The sequence below is a fragment of the Pseudorca crassidens genome, chromosome X, assembly GCF_039906515.1.
Source record: "Pseudorca crassidens isolate mPseCra1 chromosome X, mPseCra1.hap1, whole genome shotgun sequence".
Lineage (NCBI taxonomy): Eukaryota > Metazoa > Chordata > Mammalia > Artiodactyla > Delphinidae > Pseudorca > Pseudorca crassidens.
In genome coordinates, this window is record NC_090317.1 from 127,771,729 (window position 1) to 127,793,520 (window position 21,792).

The window sequence follows — 21,792 nt, forward strand, 5'->3', positions numbered from 1 at the left end:
TACTGGTGCTTGGCATAAGATGTGTATTTGAATTAAATGCTTTTCTACAAATCCAATGCTAAACAGTCAGAATAAGTACCAAAATCTCTAGGAGACGCATTAAAATGTTGCCATACAAAATCCAGCTTAAAGTCTTTCCATAATAAATTGGCAATTTCATACATTAACATTACTTTTTTAAGAAATTTTTTCACATTACTTTTTATAGTTTTCCAAATTCTTAGTGAAGCAGGATGAAGTAGGGGAAAGGGGGGAAGGCGGAGGAGAGATGGAATTTAAATCTACTAGAACTAGGGCTTCCCTGGTGGCACAGTGGTTAAGAATCCGCCTGCCAATGCAGGGGACACGGGTTCGAGCCCTGGTCCGGGAAGATCCCGCATGCCGCAGAGCAACTAAGCCCGTGTGCCACAACTACTGAGCCTGCGCTCTAGAGGCCGTGAGCCACAACTACTGAGCCCACGAGCCACAACTACTTAAGCCCACGTGCCTAGAGCCTGTGCTCCGCGACAAGAGAAGCCCCCGGGATGAGAAGCCCGTGCACCGCAAAGAAGAGTAGCCCCCGCTCTTCGCAACTAGAGAAAGCCCGCACACAGCAACAAAGACCCAATGCAGCCAAAAATAAATAAATAGAATTTTTAAAATGTAAAAAAAAAAAAAAAATCTACTAGAGCTAGCTTTCCATACTGACTCATTTCACCCCTGTGTCAATATAGTGAAGTGGGAATGATTCTAGTTTGACAGCCTGAAGGATTAAGGGTGAGAAAAGGTTAAGGACAGAGTGCACGATTCAGCTACATATGCAAGACGTTCTCTCCAAACTGGAACCGCTGTGGCCACAGCAGGAGGCAGAGATGACCACTCTCACGTCGCCAAGCAAAGCAGGGCTCCTCCAAACTGGCAAACCTCGCACCAACGTTCAAATCTGCCCTACACCAGAAACTTACGTTCAGTAGAGGAAAACATTACTATCTGAAGGGATGTGACCAGCGCAAAAGAAACAAGCGAAGCTATGGCCTTAAAGGAGTCCCCAGAGAAGCAGCCTGGCTAGATCATTCACCCACATGCACCACCCTCCAAAACGCATTGTGGTCACCCACTCTTACATACCTGCAGACGGCAAGGACGAACTGAGCCCCCAACAGAAGGCAAACAAACACACAAAAAGCAGCGGAGCTCAGAAACGGAATCTACACAGCAAGAAGACATTTTGTAAAACCAGTGAATATTCTCAAAGATATGAAAGAAGAACCATGAAACAAGATCAGTATGGTATCAAAAAGGAACATTCGAGAACAACACTAACAAAACAAACAGACAAACAAAAAACAAACAACTCTGGAAATAAAAAAAAACCCAAAAGCACACATTTAAAACTCAATGGAAGGGTTGGAAGATAAGGCTGTACAAAATCTCCGGAGAAGAACAAAAATACAGAGAAAAGAAAAATACGACAGAAAAAATTAGAGTTAGTGCAAAGGACTAAGAAACAGAAAGCTTTGGGACCTTCTCGGTGGTGCAGTGGTTAAGAATCCGTCTGCCAACGCTGGGGACACGGGTCCCAGCCCTGGTCCGGGAAGATCCCACATGCCGCAGAGCGACTAAGTCCGTGCGCCACAACTACTGAGCCTGTGCTCTACAGCCCGCGAGCCACAACTACTGAGCCCGCGTGCCACAGCTACTGAAGGCCGCGCGCCTAGAGCCCGTGCTCTGCAGCAAGATAAGCCACCTCAATGAGAGGCCCGCGCACCAAAACGAAGAGTAGCCCCCGCTTGCCGCAACCAGAGAAAGCCCACGTGCAGCAACGAAGACCCAACGCAGCCAGAAATAAAAATAAATTAATTAAATTAAAAAAAGAAAAGAAACAGAAAGCTCTGTTGTCTCCCCACAATACTGTACACCTGCAGAGGTTAGAACACCACCTGCAAAGAAAGTGCCTAGGGAAAACCGTCTCCAACTCAGACTTGCACACCCAACAGTCCATTTACTGTCAAGGTAAAATAATGACATTCTCAGATAGAGAAGGTCTCAAAAGACGACCCGCTCTGTGTCTGAATATAGTAAAAGATTTTTTGCAACTGGGGAAGATGCGGCGGATGAATCAACGATATGCACATAGAAAATCAGGCAAAGAAACAAAGCGTATCCTTACACTTGGTGGTTATGAAAACTTGTGCAGGAGAAATAATCATAGTTTGCACCAGCAGGCTCAGCAGGTGTTGGCACTGGCATTCAAAATAACACACACACCGAATACTGCTAACCAAGTGGTTCTCAAAGGGGGCAATTTATTTTATTTTTTTGCAAATGCTGTAACATTTTATTCTGTCAATTATGAGACGAAAAACAAATTTTAAAAATAAATTTTGTCTTTAAATAACTTTTTCTACATATTAGCAAGATGCTTTAGCATTTATTTTTTTTTGTATTCATATTAGTTTTTCTTTTCTAACATCCTCATTGGAGTACAATTGCTCCACAATGGTGTGTCGGCCCCTGCTGTACAACAAAGTGGGTCAGCCACCCGCATACATACATCCCCACGTCTCCTCCCTCTTTTGTCTCCCTCCCTCCCACCCTCCCTATCTCACCCCTCCAGGTGGTCACAAAGCACCGAGCTGATCTTCCCGTGCCACGCGGCCGCCCCCCACCAGCCATCTTCCCCACCCATTAATCTGTCGACGGACAGCCAGGATGCCCCCAGGTCCTGGCCCCTGCAAAGAGCGCCGCAATGAACACTGTGACACATGACTCTCCCCCGAACCATGGTCTTCTCAGCGCACAGGGTTTTTTTTTTTTTAATTTTATTTTTTTTATTGAAGTAGAGTTGATTTACAATGTGCGCCAATCTCTGCTGTACAGCAAAGTGACCCAGTTCTACACATAGAGACATTCTTTTTTTTAATATTCTTTTCCATTATTGCTTGCCACAGGACACTGAATACCGTTCCCTGTGCTCTACAGTAGGACCCTATTGTTTATCCATCCTACATACAATAGTTTACATCTGCTCATCCCAAACTCCCAGTTCAAAGGGGGCGATTTCTGTCCCCCAGTGGACATCTGGCAACGTCTGGAGACGTTTCTGACCATCTCAGCTACCGGAGACGGAGGAATCTGTACTGGCTTCTCGGGGGTGGAGGCCAGGAATGCTGCTCCCACAGGGCAGAGGACGGCCCCCCACGACAAAGAACTAGGTGGCCCCAAACGTCAGTGATGCTAAGGTTGAAAAAACCCTCTTCTAACCAAAATTATGATGGAGTTACGTTGGGAGTATGGGGGCCCAAGGTATGTGTTTGGGTAGCTGGTGTGGAAAAAAAGACTACGTCCCAAGCTCCCATAGTGGGAAGTCAACAGTTATCCCGAAACGGAACAATGAAAGTAGCAGCCGTATAGAATATGGGCAAATGCCCAAAGAAATCAGCTAAAAAGTTTCAATAGCTTCTCTAGGGAAGAGGAAATGACAGTGGGGAACTGCTGGTATGATAACAAGCCCTGCAGAACTATTTGATTATTTCAACCCTGCAAGAGCCACTCTGATAAAAATAAAAACAAATCTCAAAAAGATACACTAAAAAAAAAAAAAAGATACACTAACATTTTGTGTCTTTCCTCCCTTGAATAAGTAAAATGTTGCCTTTAGAGCCCACACAATCTACCCTGCCTGGGTTCTTGTTGACCTTCACAATTTGCCTTTGATCTGAAAGTCTTAGTCACCTTTGGCCAAAAGAAAGACAATCCCAACCCTTCCCAGGCCACGTAGAGCACTGTTCTTCCAGACCCATCCCACAGAGGCGGCAGACATTACCTCCAACTTCATACCCAGGAGATTTCAGAAAAACAGCCCAGGTTAAAAAAAAAAAAGTCACCTCTGCATTGCAATTCAGAAAATCCTGGCTTTTCGTAACAACCTTAGTTGTTCGAACCTAAAATAAAGTTAGTCCAATTATTTTTTAACCATATCCTACCGTCGTCCTTCCACTAAGATATGTTCCCCCAAAGAGAGGCCTTAACATTCGCACTGGTCAGGGAAACAGGCTCCACCTACCACAGGGCCATGCAAATATCGAATCCAGCAAGGTAACAGGAAAACAATTCTTCCAGAATACACCCTCCCTCTGTTGAGCACTGGCAAGGTTTTAAAAAGACCAAAAGAGCAATATGCAACCCTGAGGGCTTTCAAAACCCTTCGTGTGGGTGGAAATTGCAGCTTGGAAGAGTGCGGCTTGCATAATTTCTCATCAAAGGATGGCCCCATGCCTGACTGCAGTGCATGAAAAGTAAAAGAGGTAAGACTGAATGAAAAGTCTGTTCAGCCTTTAAGTCCTTAAATTATCTCGTTGACTGTTTACACTGCGCCCAGTGTACAAGGAGAAAAGCTCCCCAGAGCCCCGAAGAAATCCTCAAATCCAGGTTCATTTGCATGCTGACACAAAGCAACTTCGGCAGGAGGACAGCCCCAAAATGCCTCCCAAGTAGAAAAGCCAGCCCTCTGCAAGCTGGGAGCCCGGTTTCTTTGGCCGAGAAATGGGAAGGTGAATTAAGAGATCCCAGATAGTTAGGACAAGGTGAAAACGGCTATTTTTATGAGCCTTCCATTCTCATTCTCTTCTACATTTAGCTCTCGGGCAAACCTGTTTTCTTCTTTTCAAAAGATGAGTGTTAGGACACGTTACGAAGCACTCATAACTGAACCAGGAAGGGCAAAATCCATCACGATGCAGAAGTGTGATGGACAGCTTACGTTTATAGCTTTTCACACTGTGGAAGCTTCTGGATTTATAGATGTGAGTCCTGCTGAATTAATTTCTACGAGAGGAAGAACCCCCCACCCACTGCACCTCAAAGCTCCAGCACCAGAGCTCGGGATGGGACTTGGGTCTCTCTGCCAGACTTCCCACCCCTGCACCCAAAACACCTCAGGAGGACCAGGGGTAAGAACTAACAGGACCCAGCTAGGCACAGGCTGGGACAGGGGAATAAAGATATATCTGCATGCCAGCTGGCAAGACAGGTCTTGCCTTTCCACCAACTGGAAAGGGGTTTCAGCACAGGAAAGAAAACTCACCCTTCTTTTTTTTTTTTAACCGTACTATTAATTTTTAAATACAAATGAGTCTCCGGCATTACACTCCTCTGAACAATCAGCAAACTGCAGCTGGCCTCCAAGAGGCTGGGATCTCACAGTGCCCAGGAGTTGCCTCGGCCATAACGGTACCCACAGCACCTGGGTCTGCCGAGGAGGGGCGCCCAGCCCTCGCCCACCCACCATCTATTTCTATGGAGCCCTGGGAAAGCGGCAGCGGTCCTTAGATGGGTGCTGACGTGGGACTGTGCTTCGACACCGACATCCAGCAAAACCCAGAGAGGCTGAGATCCATCGGTTCCCGATACACAGCTGAATTCAACACCCCCCCCCCACCCTTTTTCACAGCCTTCAGTGGTAACTGATAAAGAACTTGGCTCTTGGGGGCAAATACAAGGACGTCCAGACAACAACTTGTCCTGACCAGGGTTGCCAGGTCACCAACGACCGTGACTCAGCACAGCCCGTGAAACGGAGCCCCTTTCAGACCACCGCGGAAGGGACCTCCCACCCCCAACCGGCAGCTAGTCTCTGCCCCAAGCCTCCGCCATCAGGAGCTCTAACGGCTGACACAGGACATGTGCCACCTGGGTGTGTGCGCCAACCCCCCAGAAATGCGCCCCGCTTCCCCTCCACCCCGCCTTCAGCGTGCAGACCAAGAAGGACGTTTAAGGACACGGCCTGGCATCCAGCGAACGCCGCACGGTCTAAAGGCTCCCGAGAGGGTGCGTCAGGCTGGGTACCCCAAGCCCCAGCTCCCCCGCACCACCCCCAGGACGGCTCTGGTCCCCAAAGGCAACCTGAAAATCAACGGGTTCCCAAAGGAGCCGCCCGTGGGACCAGGCCAGGCCCAAATTACTGTCCTCTTTGGAGCTCCTGGCTGAGGCTCTCTCGCATTCTTGGCGGGAAGGGGCAGGGAGGGCTAAGAAACGGTGAAAAGGAGGGCCAGGGGCTTCATTCCTTCCCCGGTTCACAAACATTCCTGAGGCCGAAGGGGGCCTGCTGACACCCAGCTGGCCCACTTAAGGTCTCCTAACGAATCCCCAAGGGCCCTCCTGGAGTTCTAGTCCCTCCAGGGCCACGTTAGAAAGCAGGCCCTCCCCTCCTGGAGTTCTAGCCCCTCCAGGGCCACACTAGAAAGCAGGCCCTAGCCACGCCCACGGAACTTTAACACTTGCTGAGCTGATGGGGAAAGAAGGCGCCACGCAGATAGCAGGACCACGTACAACATCGCACCTGCTTACACAGGTCCTGAGAGGCCCCGCATCAAAGCACAGTCTCAGAAACACTAACAAGTCAGAGTCTTTGGAGCTTAAGGCACGGACATTATTTCTGCTCCCCTCCGACAGCAGTATGAAACACTGGGGTTCTGTGTCTCTTCCAGCCCTGGTAATACATCAACCTACAAGTCAGTGTCAACGTAACGAATGGTCACAAATCTGGTTGCCACTTTGCTGGGGGACTTCAAGTGTGCACTTTGAATTCCAGGAATGCCACTCCCGGGAAGTCAGTATCCCTGTAACTGCAAACCCGACCCAGAGAAAAGGCAGTCCTCCCCGAGCAGCCCCGCTGAATGCCCATGAAACACAGCACTCGGGAGTTCCTGCTTCCATTTCCTTTTTCCAGATACAAAAATGCAGATGAAGCAAGTATTTGTTTGAGTTTTACTATGTAAATAAAGCCTATCACCAGGGCCAGCGAGCGCTTAGGAAGAAAACAGCCTTCCCGGCCAAAGCTGACTATGCCAGGGGCCTCTGAGTATCTTCAGAAGGAAGAATTCAGCACACGCGTTCAAAGCTAAAATCCTTTCAAAGCAAAAGTGATGTACAGTCACTCTAGCGAGGGTGACCTGTGCCCGGGAGACATCTGGCAACATGTGCAGACTTTTCTGGTTGTCACACCTGGGGGGTGGTGTCAGTGGGCAAAGGCCAGGGTTGCTGCTGGACACCCTACAATGCATAGGACAGCGCCCCCGCCCCCAGCAAAGACACATCCAGGCCAGAACATCGGTAGTGCCAAGGCTGAAAAACCCTCATAGGATGTGACAAAGTTACTGAAGATGGCATTGCAAGGGATTCCAGACAAGAGCAGATGGCAGCACGTGGAGAGAAAGCAGAGACATGCAGGGTCAAGATCTGGTCCTGAGGACGCTTCTCAAGATTTGCCAGGTTTGTGACCTCAGGGCACACCACTGAACCCTCCTTGGCCTTAGCTGTTTCATCTACAAAATGGGCTAATGAAACTCCATCAAGGGGCTTCCCTGGTGGCGCAGTGGTTAAGAATCCGCCTGCCAATGCAGGGGACATGGGTTCGAGCCTTCATCCGGGAAGATCCCACACGCTGCGGAGCAACTAAGCCTGTGCGCCGCAACTACTGAGTCTGCGCTCTAGAGCCCGCGAGCCACAACTACTGAGCCCACGAGCCATGACTACTGAAGCCCACGCGCCTAGAGCCCGTGCTCCGCAACAAGAGAAGCCACTGCAATGAGAAGCCCGCGCACCGCAATGAAGAGTAGCCCCCCCTCGCCGCAACTAGAGAAAGCCCGTGGGCAGCAACGAACACCCAACACAGCCAAAAATAAATGAATGAATAAATAAATAAAATAAAAAACTCCATCAGGAGATCAGGGATTGAACCAGCCTTGTTCTTGGCATCACTTCCAGTTCTAAGATGTACACTCCTATGAGGCTTTCAACTGAGACATCATCATCGTAAACAGAGTGCATCCTCTTACACTGGATCAAGCTTCTTCCAAGTCAGATTGTTAGAAATGAGCTGTATAATATCCCAGGGCTCTAACATGTAACAATTTAATTACAAGGTTTTTTAAATGAAAACAAAAAAGCCATTAGAAGGCCTATTATCTAACGCGCCCTAAAGATTTTTTAGTAGGTGCCGGGAAAGGGAGATTCAAACCTTGGATTAATCTACATTCTGGAGGTGGAACAAATTTCCCCAGCCTCCGCCACAACAGTCTATTTCCATGTTTTAAGTGATTATAATGGGCACGCTTTCCTTTATCCTTCTCTAATAATGTGACAGTTAATTACCAGCTGTTGAATTGTAAACATGCATCAGTGATGACTTAATGCAGGAGAAAAGACAAGTAGGTGAAATACTGCAAATACCATGCAATACAATGTGTGGTTAAGGAATATACACATGCATGTGTGAGCACACGTTTGTGGCATGTGTGAGCACACGTGTGAGGACACGTGTGTGCATGTGTACACAAGTGTGCATGGAAATCTGTCACAGATGTCCCAAACTGTCCTGAATCCTCTCCATCCTAAGCAAAGAAACCACATATCTCCAGTCACAGTAAAGCACCTACAAAAACCAAGCAGCAGTTTAAGGGAGGGACATATGAGCGTCTCAGATAAGACTCAGAAGCAGTTTTATTTCTGCAAAATCCTGAAGCACGATCTGGAAAGGCAGGGCGTGTACACCGCTACCAGCCTAGCCCTACCTACCCACACACCTTAGCAACTACGGTGACAGCCAACCCAGGGGCCCAATCAGGAGCAGACTGCCTGCCTCCTGTGCCCTGATTAGGCCCTGGTGTGTGTCCGTGGGTTTTACTGCCCACCTCCTTCAGTTTCTAGAACAGGGTCCTCTTGCACAAGCTGAGGAGAAACAACTAAGAATGCCCGGGGTTTTTTAGAACTTGAGGTACAGAGAAAGGAGGAGGTCCCCTTCTCCGGCTTCCGGTCAAACAACTGAATTTTAGAGTTTAAGTCCAGCTTTCTTACACTGCATAAGCCCAAAAAGCAAGATGTCATCTTAAATAATGTTTTACGACTTACTCCATCTGCTGTAAAGACAGGTCCGAGGAAGACAGGTTGAATCGCACGCGCGCACGCATATTCTTTTTTAAAAGAAGCTCTAGAAACGATAAAAGTCTGAGTAACTTACCTGATATCTTTTTAACTTTTACCATGAGAAATGCCCAGTAAAACTTTTATTATTGAAAAGGCACAGGCTACTGTGCCTTAATACACGTATATGCAGGAAATGCCTGTCCTGCACAAGGTGTACACTCTATGGCTACTCCACCACATACATTTTTCCAAAGAATCCAATTCATTAATGGGTTTGCACATGGGTGAAACTTATAACAACAATGACAGCCTCTTTCCCCGGTTCCACATAAATTCAGTGCACGTCTCCCCTCAGAGTCTCTAGTTTTATAAATATAAAAATGAGAGAAAATAAAGATCAGAAGTTGAGTGTCTCATTTACCATCTAGACAACAAAGCCACACCGCCTCCCAAATTCAATCCGGTGGGGTGGGTTAGGAGTCACTTTAGTTCTTCCTGCTGTGGTGAAGCAGGAAAGCAGAGAAAACCAGTAAGTCACCTTCAAACGCTACTAGAAGCCAAGAATTTTTGCATTTTAAAGGGAACTTTGTCCCCAGGAATGGCGCGGCCCAGACCTTCCCAGAGAAACTGACCAACAGACACTTTTAACCAGAAGAAAACAGGACGACTGGTTTGCTCTCTGTGTGCTTTTTACAGGTTTATACGGGTTCGGCTGGTAAGTTTCAAGATGGTTTTCTGTTTCGAGACAAGAGAATTCAAAGTTACCCCTACACACACACACACACACACACACACACACACACACACACACACTAGGAACTTATTTTGGGGGCTCAAACCCCACTTTCATAAAGGACGACGAAAAGTTTCAATTTGTTTTTGCAGGTATCCAGAGCGCCGTGGGTCTAGGGCTGGAAGCGAAAGTCAATAAATATTGATGGGCTTTTGGGAATCGAGAAGCTCGGCTGGCGGCAGCTGCTAGTCTGGGCTTCCTAGCGATAACGGGTGCAGGTCCAAGGGGTGCAGAAACAAATACCTAGACAGGCAAACACAGGTGGGGACGTCTCTGTCCACCCCCGGCACGTGGGAATGTCCCTCCCCGACCTCTGGGTAGGCCCACAGGTGCAGGCCGGCACAGGCGAAGCCGGGAGTGACAGGGGACCCTGCCAGGCCCTTCCCAGGAGGGGGAGGGGAGGGGACCCGGAACAGGAGCCATTGAAACCGCGGCGCTGGGAGCCAGCAGGACCGGGAAACAACGCAGAGGGACCAAGGTGGCGCCCGGACCACACACCTATGCGAGTCCTACTACCCACGTCCTCGCAGGTGACCTGGGCGGACGCGCGTCCTGGGCCCGGGGGCGCGAACTGGACACCCCCTCCAGCGTACCTACCCCCCGACGAGTCCCTCGGCCCCAGGCCACCTCCCGGCTGTCACCGTGCGTGTCCCGCGCCCTCCGTACCTTCGTGATAACCAGCGGCTCACCGTGCTCGCGGCCGCCCTTCAGGGTGAAGCCCCAAGGGGCGCCGCCGATCAGCTGCACCTCCACCAGGCGCCCGCCATCGGCCGCCCGCGCCTCGGCCTCTGCCAGGCGCTCTGGCCGCACACGGGGCTCTGCGCCCTCCATGGCGCGGGGCTCGGAGGCGGCGCGGCCGCTCAGGCCCCCAGGGCCGCCCGACCTGCGCCCATGCACTCGGGGGAGCCCCGGCCGGCCGAGGGCGAGGGAGGCTCCCGGCGCCCCGCCGCCGCCGCCGCCGGCCACTGGCAAACTTGCGCTGCAACTTGGGAGGAAAGTACCGGCCCCGGACAGGGAGGGAGCCGGCAGAACGCGCGGCGCTGCGCGGCGCGGCGCGGCGCGGCGCGCGGGGGAGGGCGGGCCCCGGAGGGGGCGGGCCCGCGGGGAGGGGGCGGGGAGCGGCGGGGTCCGGCGCGCGCTCGGGGGCTCGCGCCGCTCGGGGGGCAGGGGGCGGGGCGAGCGCTCGGGTTCCCTCGAGTTGCCCGGAGGGTGGGAGGCGGAGTGGGGGGAGAGGCGCGCCGTCCGGGACCCCCGCGGCCGCCGGCGGTGGGAGGGGCGGGGAGAGGCGCGGGGGTTGGGAGCGCGCGCCCGGGGCTCCCCAAGTCGCCCCGAGGCTGGGAGCGCGCTCAGGACCTCGCGCCGCCAGCCGAGCGCAGTGTACTGGGGGCCGGGGCCGAAGCTCACGCTCGGGGCGCGCGGAGGCCTGGGGGGCGGAGTGGGGGGCGCGCGCTCGGGGTGAGGGGCGCGACCCGCGGTGCCAGAGGGCGGGCGGGGGCGGGGGCTAGAGGTCCGGGGGCCCCTCCTCCGTCTCGGGCGCCGGGCCGCCCTCGGAGGCTCGGGGCACGTCCGCTCGCTGTTCGGGTGGCCTAGGCGCGGCAGGTGAGGCGGCGGAAGCGCCCGCGCGGGGCGGGCCGGGGCGAGGCGGGCCCGGGCGAGGCGGGCCCAGCGGCGGCCGGAGCCCCCGGCGCCCTCCATCTTGGAGCGCGCGGCCGGCTGGCGCCCCCGCCTTTGTTCTCGCGGACCGCGGGCGGTGGGCGGCCGCGCAGGTGAGGCCGGGAGCGCCGCGGGGGTCCCCGCCGCCGACCCGCGCCCACCCGCGTGCCGCCCGCCTGTCCCCGCGCCGGCCCACTGTGCCCCCAGCGCAGGGCAGCGGGATGGCGGGTCCCTGGAGCCCTCTGCGCGCGCCCGCATTGTCCGGCGCTGCAGCCCAGTTACCGAGTGGCCGGTGTTGGCTCTTTCTATAGTTACAGCTGAGGAAGTCATTGCGTTCAAACCCCGCTCTCCCTTTGGTACAATTGTGCCCTGAGGACTTGACGTATTAGGTATATTACTGTTCTGTAGCTGGACGCTAGGAAACAGCTGGTTCCTCGAAGACGCTTCATCCAGGTGATGATGCAGGAAGTAGGTGGCAAGGACAAGCCAGGAGAGCGCAGAACAGAGAGTCAGGGGTCCCTGAGTCCTTGTCTGGGATCTGCCGCTGCAGAGCCAGGACGAGGAATCTCAGCAGCAGTCCCAGTGTCTTTCGCGGTCAAGAGAGATTTTCATTCTCTGGTTCTGTGGCTGATCAGTTGCATCTTATCCGGACAACTGAAGAAAGAGAGCAAGCTCCCCTGGGCAGCGGTCATGGCGCTGGGCACGGGGTTACCGCCTCATAAATAACTCCAAGCTGCCGTGTCCAGAATGCCTCTAGTTAGAAGAATGAGGTGACTTTTCCTTTGTAAATGGAGACTTGAAAGGAAGGTGCCTGTAAAAATCCATCTCAAGTGTACCTTCGCTGTGGTGGTCACATTAAATTGCACAGGACTAAATACACGCCTATATATAAGCTTGGTGGATTGTATCAATTTTTTTAAAATAAATTTATTCCTTTATTTCTTTATTTTTGGCTGCGTCCGGTGTTCATTGCTGTGCACGGGCTTTCTCTAGTTGTGGCGAGCAGGGGCTACTCTTCCTTGTGGTGCCGGCTTCTCATTGCAGTGGCTTCTCTTGTGGAGCACAGACTCTAGGCACGCGGGCTCGGTAGTTGTGGCGCACGGGCTTAGTTGCTCTGCGGCATGTGGGATCTTTCCAGATGAGGGCTCAAACCCGTGTCCCCTGCACTGGCAGGCGGATTCTTAACCACTGCGCCACCAGGGAAGCCCAGATTGTATCAATGTTGACATCCTGGTTGTGACAGTATGCTGTCATTTTCCGGGATGATCCCATTGGGAGAAGTGGGGTTAAAGGATACAAAGGAGGTCCCTGTATTATTTCTTACAACTACATGTGAATCTATAATTATCTCTAAATAAAAAGTTTAATTTAAAAAGTGGTTGGGGGGAACTTCCCTGGTGGGCCAGTGGTTAAGACTCTGCACTTCCAGTGCAGGGGGCACGGGTTCAATCCCTGGTCGGGAAACCAAGATCCCACATGTTGTGAGGATTGACCAAAAATAAGTAAACTAAAGAAAAAAAAAGTGGGGGCTTCCCTGGTGGCGCAGTGGTTGAGTCCGCCTGCCGATGCAGGGGACGCGGGTTCGTGCCCCGGTCCGGGAAGATCCCACATGCCGCGGAGCGGCTGGGCCCTTGAGCCATGGCCGCTGAGCCTGCGCGTCCGGAGCCTGTGCTCCGCAACGGGAGAGGCCGCAACAGTGAGAGGCCCGCGTACCGCAAAAAAAAAAAAAAAAAAAAAGTGGATGGAGGGAATTCCCTCGTGGTCCAGTGGTTAGGACTCCACGCTTTCACTGCGAAGGGCCCCGGGTCAATCCCTGGTCTGGGAACTAAGACCCCGAAAGACTCGTGGCATGGCCTAGATACATTAAGTTAAAAGTGGATGGGAAAAATAAATAAAAAGATGTATATGATCAACCAAAAGTTAAAGGACCATATAAATGCACCTAGAGTTTATGCACGTCCCCTATCCCAAAACATGCTGCCCCCAGTTAAAGCTAGTATTGACAAAAATCTCAGTTTAGGGCTTCCCTGGTGGCGCAGTGGTTGAGAGTCCGCCTCCCGATTCAGGGGACACAGGTTCGTGCCCTGGTCTGGGAAGATCCCGCATGCCGCGGAGCGGCTGGGCCCGTGAGCCGTGGCCACTGGGCCTGCGCGTCCGGAGCCTGTGCTCCGCAACGGGAGAGGCCACAACAGTGAGAGGCCCGCATACCGAAAAAAAAAAAAAAAAAAAAACTCAGTTTAAATCTCAGATCTTACCTGGGGCTGAACTATTCAGACCATTAGATTCACTAAAGCATGAAATCATTGCCTTCATAAATCACAGCTGAAGTCGTCTTTAACATTTTATGTTCACTGTATAATCATTGTCAGATCACCCATCTGCCACTTGAAAGTGTTATACTGTCATTCCTTGAACTTAGGTGTAAATTTACCTTCATCCTTACTAAACATCATTCTGCTGAGTTTGTTTTTTTTTTTAATCTTCACATTAGGCCTCCCTTCCGAGTTAGCATCATTTGAATATTTATAAAGCTGTCTACGTTCACATTAATAAACATGATGAAAGGGACAGCGCCACACCATGTGTGGCCTGCTGTGAGATAGATGCTCTCCTCTCAGCCCCTCATAAATCTTTCATCAACATTCTTGGGATTACACAGTTGAGCACATCTGCCTGTGGTCCTGTCACACCTAAACTTCTGTATCATGTCTGACATATTATGACAAGACTGTCAATCTTGTGAAATTTTCACTGTCTTGTGAATGAAAGGCATAGTCCCAATTTATCAACCTTGCACCCCTTTTGAAAGAATTCAGTATGACATTGAACCAGTGTGGACTTCTAGTGGTGACAGCTTTCTCTTCTAGGAACTCACAGCTCGGCCAGAATTTCTGAGAGTGGAGTATGTTTGTCAGCACGTAGCTTTTGTCCTTCTGGAAAGCCCAGGGCACATTTGTTCTGTGTAGCTTCTCACTTTTTGGACTTTCATCTTCACTGCTCAGAACATGAGGCTGAGCATATACCCTCCAGACCCAAGGAGCATCCTCCAAGCGTCCACACCTGGGCATTCAATAGCCTCGGGTGTGTGTGTGCCACCTTTTCCAGTCTGAGGCTTGTTTCCTTTGATAGAGAGGAAATGGGTGAAATGAAAGTGAGCTCTGCCTTCACTTGCTCAACAGTCAATGAATTAGTCAACCAAGGGCAAATTGAACCGACTTTCAGAGATTTAATCAATAGCGAATCCTGGACTTCCCTGGTGGTGCAGTGGTTAAGAATACGCCTGCCAATGCAGGGGACATGGGTTCGAGCCCTGGTCCGGGAAGATCCCACGTGCCATGGAGCAACTGGGCCCATGCACCACAACTACTGAGCCTGTGCTCTAGAGCCTGCAAGCCAGAACTACTGAGCACTTGTGCCACAACTACTGAGGCCCGCGTACCTAGAGCCCGTGCTCCGCAGCAAGAGAAGCCACCGCAATGAGAAGCCCACGCACTGCAACAAAGAGTAGCCCCTGCTCGCCGCAACTAGAGAAAGCCCGCGGGCAGCAACGAAGACCCAACGCAGCCAAAAATAAATAAATTTATTAAAAAAAAAAAATAACTAGCCCTCCCTATGAAACAGAGCTCAAATTATTTTAGTTTTTTGTCCTAACAGGAGATTTATAATTATAAGACGTAATGGAGGATGGAGTGCCAGAATTTTGCTTTTACCTTTCTCGTTGTAGGGCCAAGTACCCTTCAGTTAGTAAGATCAGGCTTTCCGAAACACCTTTCAGTGGGATATTTTTTAAAAGGCAGGCTTAGCCGTTTCCTACCTGACTCACAGTGTACCTGAGTTGGGGACCCTATGATTAAGACTGGTAGAGGGTCAGTCAAGATCAGGGAGCACAGGTATGGTGGCAGTTAGAGGAAAACTTTGACACAATGACTTTGCCCTTAGTCACCAGTGTTTGTCATCTTATTCTTGATTCCTGCAAGGTATTGTTACAAACACTGGAATTTAGCTGCAGATCTTAGATAAAGCTGAGTCTGTACAGCCCAGCAACCACTTTCTCCCTCTCACAAGGATTTTACCCTGGATCTTGTTATTACTTGGAATATTTACAGATCTCTAGGCGGGAGAGACTTCGTCTTTCTGTGCAGGGGACAGGAGGACAGACCGCTGGGTCTCTCCATGTGCCTGGCACCGTGATAGTATTTGTGGCCCCCATCTTTGAAGTTTGCGTCCTAGGGCCCAGCAATTATAACTGCAAACAAAGCAGCCACAGCAGCTGAGAAACAGTGACCGTCATTCACGGAGAGCCTGCTGGGTGCCAAGCATGTTATTCACATGGACTCGGGTCCTCTCAGCAGATTTTCTCAGGGCATGCATCAGCCCATTTTACAGAAGAAGAAACTGAGACTCATCAGGCTTAAATAACGTGACTGAGGTCACTGAGCCCAGGTCCCCGTGAAGGACTCACACGCTACCACTCACGGGAACCAGCGCCAGCTCCAGTACCAGAGGGCAGTTCTCACTGAGCGACTGAGCTGACTTCCTTCTGTAAGATATTGATACTTAGGCATTTGACCACCTTTTGAGATTCCCTCGACCTTCAAATGCCAATCACCACAAACAGGCTGAAACCTTCTATGGGGAAGCTTTGCCTATAAAACTAGATTCTTGCTTAGGTCTGTGTGAGTCCCAATTCCTTTACCTTTAGGACATGTTCTTTAAACTGTTATATATGTGAAGGGCCAAGTTTCCTGCTGGCAAATAGAAGGGACTAAACAAATGGTGCTTTAAAAAATGCACACAGGGCTTCCCTGGTGGCGCAGTGGTTGAGAGTCCGCCTGCCGATGCAGGGCACACGGGTTCGTGCCCCAGTCCGGGAAGATCCCACATGCCGCGGAGCGGCTGGGCCCGTGAGCCATGGCCACTGAGCCTGCGCGTCCGGAGCCTGTGCTCCACAACGGGAGAGGCCACAACAGTGAGAGGCCCGCGTACCGCAAAAAAAAAAAAAAAAAAAAGTTAAAAAAAAAAAAATGCACACACACATATATATATAACAATACCTAACTATGCAAATCAGGAGTACTTAAAAAGAGAGTACTTAGCTGAAGCTACTATTGTAAAAGTTTTTATTAGGTTTTTTTTTTTTTTTTTGGCTATGCCACGTGGCTTGTGGGATCTTAGTTCCCGAACAACGGATCGAACCCAGGCCCTGGCTGTGAACGCTCCAAGTACTAACCACTGGACCACCAGGGAAATCCTAAACGTTTTTATATTTTAAAGTACATTTTTAGAAAGCCATTGCCTATTTTTCAGTTTTTGTTTTGTTTTTTTAAATGAAGTAACCAAAGATATACGGACAGCTCATGGAGCTCAATATCAAAAAACAACCCAATTGAAAAATGGGCGGAAGACCTAAATAGACATTTCACCAGCGAAGACATACAGCTGGCCAACAGGCACATGAAAATGTGCTCAACATCACTAATTATTAGAGAAATGCAAATCAAAACTACAATGAGGTATCACCTCACACAGGTCAGAATGGCCATCATCAAAAAATCTACAAACAATAAATGCTCAGCTCCGTGCTCTGTGATGACCTAGATGGGTGGGCGGGGAGGGGGGAGAGAGGTCCGAGAGAGAGGATATAGGTATACATACAGCTGATTCACTTCATGGTACAGCAGAAACTAACACAACATTGTAAAGCAATTTTACTCCAATCAAAAATAAATTAAAAAAATAAAGTAGCCAATGAGCATCTATTTCTTGAGCCCTTTTTACTTGTCCAACAGCAGGGAGGGCTTGCGAAGGAATGTAAAGGATGCCGGAAATATGAAACATTAACTGTGGCTGTGAGGGAAAAAATCATGAACCACCCTGAAACAATTAGAGCACAATTACAGGCAAAACGTCTTTTAGATGCAAAAGTTTCAGCAGGAAAGAAATCCAAGTAGAGAAGAGAAGGAAAAAAAAAAGGATGAACAAAACCATAGGTGAAATTTTGAAAAAAAAATTTCATCTTTTATCGTGGAAATTTCAAGCAGACACAAAAATAGACCTCTTTTGTTTCATCCCTACCCACTTTTTTTTCTGTGAAGTATTTCAAATCACATCCAGGAGGGAGTGACTGAGCTACTATCTTGCCAGCTGAGAGGAAGTAGGGGCGACGTTTCATCAGGTGGGGACCACACGAGCAGAGGAATGTTCTCTATTGTAAACGAGCACAGAAATTCCCCAATCCTGTTCATTCTGAATCTGTCTGAGCCCCCAGGCCCCACTCCTAGGGCGGGTGTGTATCCTGGGAGTTGGGGGCTGTCAAAAACAACTCCTGGGTTTCTGGCTGAAGTTACTTGAGTTGAGCAGCTGATACATGGAATTTGGGGCAGAAGAACAAGTGAAGGGAGCACTGATGGCTTTCATTTGGGCAGGTTGAATCTGAGACGCTTTAGCAGATGTTGTGTTAGTTTCCTAGGGCTGTCGTAACAAAGTATCATAAACTAGTTAAAACAGGGGAAATGTTTTCCCTTTGGGAGGCCTGAAGTCTGGAATCAAGGTGTCAGGAGGGCCAATACCCCGTATGGAGGCTCTGGGGAAGAATCTGTTCCTTGCCCCCTCTAGCTTCTGGTGGCTGCGGGCGTTCCTTGTCATCGCCCTAAAGGCCCACCTAGAGAATCAAGGATCATCTCTCCATCTCAAAATCCTTATATTAATCACATCTGCAAAGACCCTTTTTCCAAATAAGGTAACATTTGCAGGTTCCAGAGATTAGGACCTGTCATCTTTGGGGAACATTAGTTGGTTTACTGCAGATATGGAAACCACTCTAAGGTGTTCTAGACAATGAATGGGACTCTTCCTGTTAGTGTGGGAAAAGCCTGGCTAAAGGCCTGCAGCTTGCTGGTGGTCCTAAGTGCTCTCTTGAGGGCCAGCAGAACAGGCTAGCTCTTTGCTGACTTCAGGTGGTACCTAGGGAAGCCTGGTCCCACCCTCAAGCCAGGTGAGGACTGCTCCGAGGGAAGCCCTCATAAAGATTCGGGATACCTGGGACTTCCCTGGTAGTCCAGTGGCTGAGACTCTGCGCTCCCAATGCAGGGGGCCAGAGTCTGATCCCTGGTCAGTAAGCTGGATCCTATATGCCACAGCTAAAGATCCCATGTGCTGCAACTAAGACCCGGGGCAGCCAAATAAATAAATATTAAAAAAAAAAAAAAAAGATTTGGGATACCTACGGGCAGAAGACCTAAATAGACATTTGTTCAAAGAAGACATACAGATGGCCAACAGGCACATGAAAAGATGCTCAACATCGCTGATTATTAGAGAAACGCAAATCAAAACCACAATGAGGCAACACCTCACACCAGTCAGAATGGCCAGCATCAAAAAGTCTACAAACGATAAACGCTGGAGAGGGTGTGGAGAAAAGGGAACCCTTGTACACTGTTGGTGGGAATGTAAATTGGTTCAGTCACTGTGGAAAACAGCTCAGAAAACTAAAAATAGAGTTACCATATGATCCAGCAGTCCCACTCCTGGGTATATATCCAAAAAACCCAAAAACACTAATTTGAAAAGATACATGTGCCCCGTTGTTCATAGCAGCACTATTTACAATAGCCAAGACATGAAAGCAACATAAGTGTCCATCAACAGAAGAATGGAGAAAGAAGATGTGGCATATATATATATATATATATATATTATATATATATATATATATAAAACAATGGAATACTACTCAGCCATAAAAAAGAATGAAGTAATGCCGTTTGCAGCAACATGGATGCACCTAGAGATTATCATACTAAATGAAGTAAGTCAGACAAAGAAAGACAAATATCATACGATATCACTTACAAGTGGAATCTAAAAAATAATACAAATGAATCTATATACAAAACAGACACAGTCTCACAGACATAGAAAACAAATTTATGGTTACCAGAGGGGAAAGGGAGGGTAGGAGGGATAAATTAGGAGTTTCGGATTAACAGATACAAACAACTATACATAAAATAGATAAACAACAAGGACCTAGTGTATAGCACAGGAAACTATATTCAATATCTTGTAATAACCTATAATGGAAAATAATCTGAAATATATATATATATATATATATATATATCTGAATCACTTGGCTGTACACGTGAAATTACCACAATATTGTAAATCAACTATATTGCAATTTAAAAAAAAAGATTTGGGATACCTACAAAAGACACACTGGCATCTCTTTCTCAGGTTGTATTTCACAGAATAGCACTGATTGCTTTGGGCTCTCTGGGCCCACGGGAGCAGAGGGCCGAGACAGCATCACAGCAAGGGGGCTGAGCAGTGGGTTGACTCTCCAAGTACACTTGAAAATGTCACTTCAGTGGACCTAGAGATTGTCATACTGAATGAAGTTAGTCAGACACAAATACCATGTGATGTCACTTACATGTGGAATCTAAAATATGACACAAATGAACTTATTTACAAAACAGAAGTAGAGTCACTGACGTAGAAAACAAACATGGTCACCAGGGGAGAAAAGGGGGTGAAGGATAAATTGGGAGATTGGGATGGACAGATACACACTACTATATATAAAATAGATAACTAATAAGGACCTACTGCATAGCACAAGGAACTCTACTCAGTACTCTTTAATAACCTATGTGGGAAAGGAACCTGAAAAAGAATGGATATATATATATGTATAACGGATTCACTTTGCTGTACAGCAGAAACTAACACAACATTGTAAAGCAATTTTACTACAATAAAAATTAATTTAAAAAAATAATAAGAAGAAGATGAAAATGACATCTCTTCACAGCAAACCATCCTGAAATTCAGGGGCTTAAAACCACAAACTCAGGCCTAATCCAGGTTTACTACTCAGGTGAATGGTGTCTCATTCCCTGTGATCCCAGGAGAGATTCTGAATGGTGGTGACTTCTTGCCACAGACAGAACACTTTTCCCTGCGGAATGAATAGAGGGGGTGTGAGTCATCTGCTGTCACTGCCTTCTTGAGTTCTAATCGGGGACCCAAGTTCTCAGTGGCTGCCCTAGGCATGCTGGGTCTAGTATTAGTTCTCTCTCCCCAGGGTCTCTGGTGCGGTCCTCTGCTTTACAAAGAAAAGCCCAGGGCTTTCAGAGAAACCAAGAGCTCAGCCTCTGTTTCAACATTCAAAGTTAGGGAGACTTCAGGGAGGGGTGAGGGGACGAAGGGCAGAATAAAAAGCGGCCCCCTGCCTGGGCCATGTCCACCACCCACCCCTGAGTGACCCTCAGCTGAGGTCAGGGGCCAGAGATCAAAGCTCTGCCCCGGGGGCCGGGCTCCGGGCTCCTGAGAGAACAGGAGTTGTGAGGCCAGCCTGGCAGCCTTACCTCCATCTGGAGAATTACATTTGGGGAACATCTTTTTCAAATCTTGAATGCCTTCTGCGACCCAACCTGCTTGCAACTTGGGGATAGCAGTGCCAACGAAATCGTAGCATAAAATTGCGGCATGTGGGTTCTAGTGAAAACCAGCCCAAGCAATTTCCAAGCAGCAAAAAAAGGATTCTAGGGACTTCCCTGGAGGTCCAGCGATTGAGACTCTGCGCTTCCAGTGCTGGGGGCCCCGGTTCAATCCCTGGTCGGGGAGCTAACATCCCACATGCCGTGCGGCGCAACCAAAAAGGAGAAAAAGAAAAAGATTCTACATGCGTGAGATTTCCGTGAGATCCTTGAACGGACTGATTTTCCCAAAGGCAGCATGAACTTTCTGCTCCTTCACGACGATATCGTTTGAGTGTTTAGGGAATGAAGGCCTTTCTAGCTTCAAATGCCACAGTTTGAGGGGGGGAAAAAACCAATAGAGATACTTATAAGAGGTTCTCAGAGAAGGCACGATGAACTTGAATTTCTAACAAACTCCGAGGGTGGTGTGTCCCGTTAGTGAGAGCACACCGTGAGAAGCACGGAATAAAACGACAGCCAGGAGAGTCCGGACACTGTGGGAGCTCGGTAACGTTCATCCCGTTCCGCCTCTCACTCCCAGCACAACTGCAACCACACACACGAGGAGAAAGGGACTGGCCATCTGTGCATCCTCAGAGCTGAAACAATTCGGGGGCTGCATGGGAAGGAGAGGCCCTGAAAACGGAAGCCGCTACTGCTTTGGTGTTGGAGGGCTACTGATTCGGCTGCTGGAAATTCCTTCACTGGCTGCTGGCCAAAATATTTGTTTCAATTGAATCTATTTGAATTTCAAGGAATGTAGAAGTACTTGACTAGCAGTAGAAATAACAGGAAGTATCAGAAACAGGCTTTCTGAAAGGTGGTAGAATTTTAACCGCAATGTAGAGATTTCTTCCGGGCACACAGAGCAAGTTTCTAAAAATTTAATTGACTTATGATACTTCTTTACCTTTGCATAGTTAGCCTTGTAGAAGGCCTGCAGGCACGATC

General features: G+C 49.2%; 1 protein-coding gene across 2 annotated transcripts in view; it reads right to left on the reverse strand.

The window, feature by feature from the left end:
* Window positions 1-10,627, reverse strand: part of SHROOM2 (shroom family member 2) — a 140,485-nt gene extending 129,858 nt beyond the window's left edge. For both annotated transcript variants that reach the window (XM_067722249.1, XM_067722248.1), the window contains exon 1: window positions 10,364-10,627. In XM_067722249.1, the coding sequence (XP_067578350.1) occupies window positions 10,364-10,528 (165 nt within the window). In that variant the 5' untranslated portion in view covers window positions 10,529-10,627. The remainder of the gene's footprint in view (window positions 1-10,363) is intronic.
* Between the last annotated feature and the right edge of the window lie 11,165 nt (window positions 10,628-21,792).